Source organism: Alligator sinensis, unplaced genomic scaffold (assembly GCF_000455745.1).
Source record: "Alligator sinensis unplaced genomic scaffold, ASM45574v1 scaffold863_1, whole genome shotgun sequence".
NCBI classification, from domain to species: Eukaryota; Metazoa; Chordata; order Crocodylia; family Alligatoridae; genus Alligator; species Alligator sinensis.
In genome coordinates this window covers 373,948-376,006 of record NW_005843063.1, presented here as the reverse complement: position 1 = coordinate 376,006, position 2,059 = coordinate 373,948, and the positions used below count along the sequence as shown (strand labels likewise).

General features: G+C 54.2%; 1 protein-coding gene across 1 annotated transcript in view; it reads left to right on the top strand.

The window, feature by feature from the left end:
• Position 1: 1 nt before the first annotated feature.
• FBXO45 (F-box protein 45) overlaps positions 2-2,059 on the top strand; it is a gene marked incomplete at its 5' end in the record, with an annotated part of 9,279 nt that continues 7,221 nt past the window's right edge. Inside the window, 2 exons of the mRNA XM_006037093.3 lie at positions 2-73; positions 1,552-1,908. Coding sequence (XP_006037155.2) covers positions 2-73; positions 1,552-1,908 — 429 coding nt within the window. The remainder of the gene's footprint in view (positions 74-1,551; positions 1,909-2,059) is intronic.

The following is a 2,059-nucleotide window of genomic DNA, read 5'->3' as shown; positions in this document are numbered from 1 at the left end:
GGCCGCGCCCTGCCTGGCCGAGGAGGCGCTGCGCACCGACGTGCTCTGCAACGTGCCCACCTACAAGGGCAAGGTGAGCCGCGTCCGGCGCTCCCGCCTCGGGGTGGCAGCGGGGCAGCCCCCTCCCGGCTCCCTGGAGCAGGCTGCAGCGGCCCCCAGCGGGGCCGGCCGGGCAGCGCGCCCAGGGGTGGCCCTCGCCGCAAGTGGAGTCACTTGGAGACGCTGGTGGGGCACCTGCAATAGCCGGCAGGGGCAAGGTGAGCCCGGGCACCCTGGCTTTCACCGGCACCAGCCCTGCTCTGGGTTTGTGGGGGTGCTGGGAGCAGTGCACCCTGGGATGCTGGGGGTGGCAGCCCGCTCCTTCTGTCTCTGTGGGGCAGACTGAAGGGGCCCTAACAGGAGCTGCGAGGCCTTTGCCTCAAGTGGCGCTGCTTCGAGATGCTTGGAGGGCACTTATTGGTAGCAGATGAAGGCCAGGTGAGCCCCCGCACCGAGCTCCATGCTGGCACAGCTCTGACTGGCTGCTATGGGGCAGGTGAGCAGGAGTGTGCCCAGGTGCCTGTCCCCTGGGCTCTATCCCTGCTGTGGGTGGGGGGGTGCTGGGAGCAGTGCATCCTGGGATTCTGGAGGCCAGTAGCCTGCTTGCTTTGTATCTGTAGAGCCGACCTTAACTGGAGCTGGGGAGCATGGCCCAGAGTTAGCCTTCGCCTTAAGTGGTGTCACTTCAAGACTCTTGGAGGGGACCTAGCAATAGCTGGCAAGTTGTGACATGTAGACTCTGGTGTTTTCCCAGCCCTCAATGGGGTTGCCATGTAATGTGTCCCTTCGTCCTCATCGCCCATCTGGTGCTTGCAGATGATGTGAGCATTGGCTTGCAGATGATGTGAGCATTGGCTCACAGGAGTGTACACCTCTCTGATTTGGTTAGGCTGCAGACAGATGTCGCATGTATCCCAGGATAATCTGTTTTATCCTGGGACAAAGTGCAGTGTTCAGATGTCTGTCCATGACAAATCCTTAAAAAGGTTCACGGGCTGAGAAGTAGTAATAGTTTATCCCAGGATATTGCCAAGTGTGTCTGAACAATTGTCCTGGGGGTTGCATTGTGGAATCAATGGCAGAAGAACAGTGGTACATTTGGCTGTTCCCTAAACCTTTATTAAAAGGGTGATGTATGTACATACAGTGCTTAGATATTTCTGTTTTGGGAGAAACACAGGTACGACTTGTCCAGGGACAAATGCAACGTCTGTTCCTAGCCTTGATCTGTAATTTGCATCTCTAGCCTGCCTTCTCTGTCCCTCAGCTCAGCTGCTCCTGATCTCGGAAGTCCAGGTGCACTCTGGTTCTCTGGCTTGTTTTGTACCTAGAGGCTTTGGGTAGCAAACCCATCTTTTCTACTTTCTTGTGTCATCACATGCAACCATGCTTTTTAAAAAACTATTGCTTGAAACTGAGTACAAATGTGCTGCAGGATGTTAATGAAACAATTGCATTCATGGTTTGTTCTCTCCAGTCCAAAAATTCTCTTCTCTCTCTCTCTTGTCTTAGGTACGTGCCTTTCATCATGCTTTCAGCACCAATGACTGCTCCAGGAACGTCTACATCAAGAAGAATGGGTTTACTTTGCACCGGAACCCCATTGCTCAGAGCACCGATGGGGCAAGGACCAAGATTGGCTTCAGTGAAGGTCGTCACGCATGGGAGGTCTGGTGGGAAGGCCCTCTTGGAACGGTAGCTGTAATTGGAATTGCCACAAAACGGGCTCCCATGCAATGTCAGGGTTACGTGGCGCTGCTGGGCAGTGACGACCAGAGCTGGGGTTGGAACCTGGTGGACAATAACTTGCTACATAATGGAGAGGTAAATGGCAGCTTCCCACAGTGCAATAATGCACCAAAGTACCAGGTGAGTGAGACTTGGAACCAGTCGGAAACTGCTGCATTTGTGGGCAGCTGTCCATCAAGAATAAGCCTGAGCACTGTTTTCAGTAGGGGTGCACGGATAGAGATTTTTTGAGCCAATACTGATGACTGATTTTTAGCGAGCCATATTGACC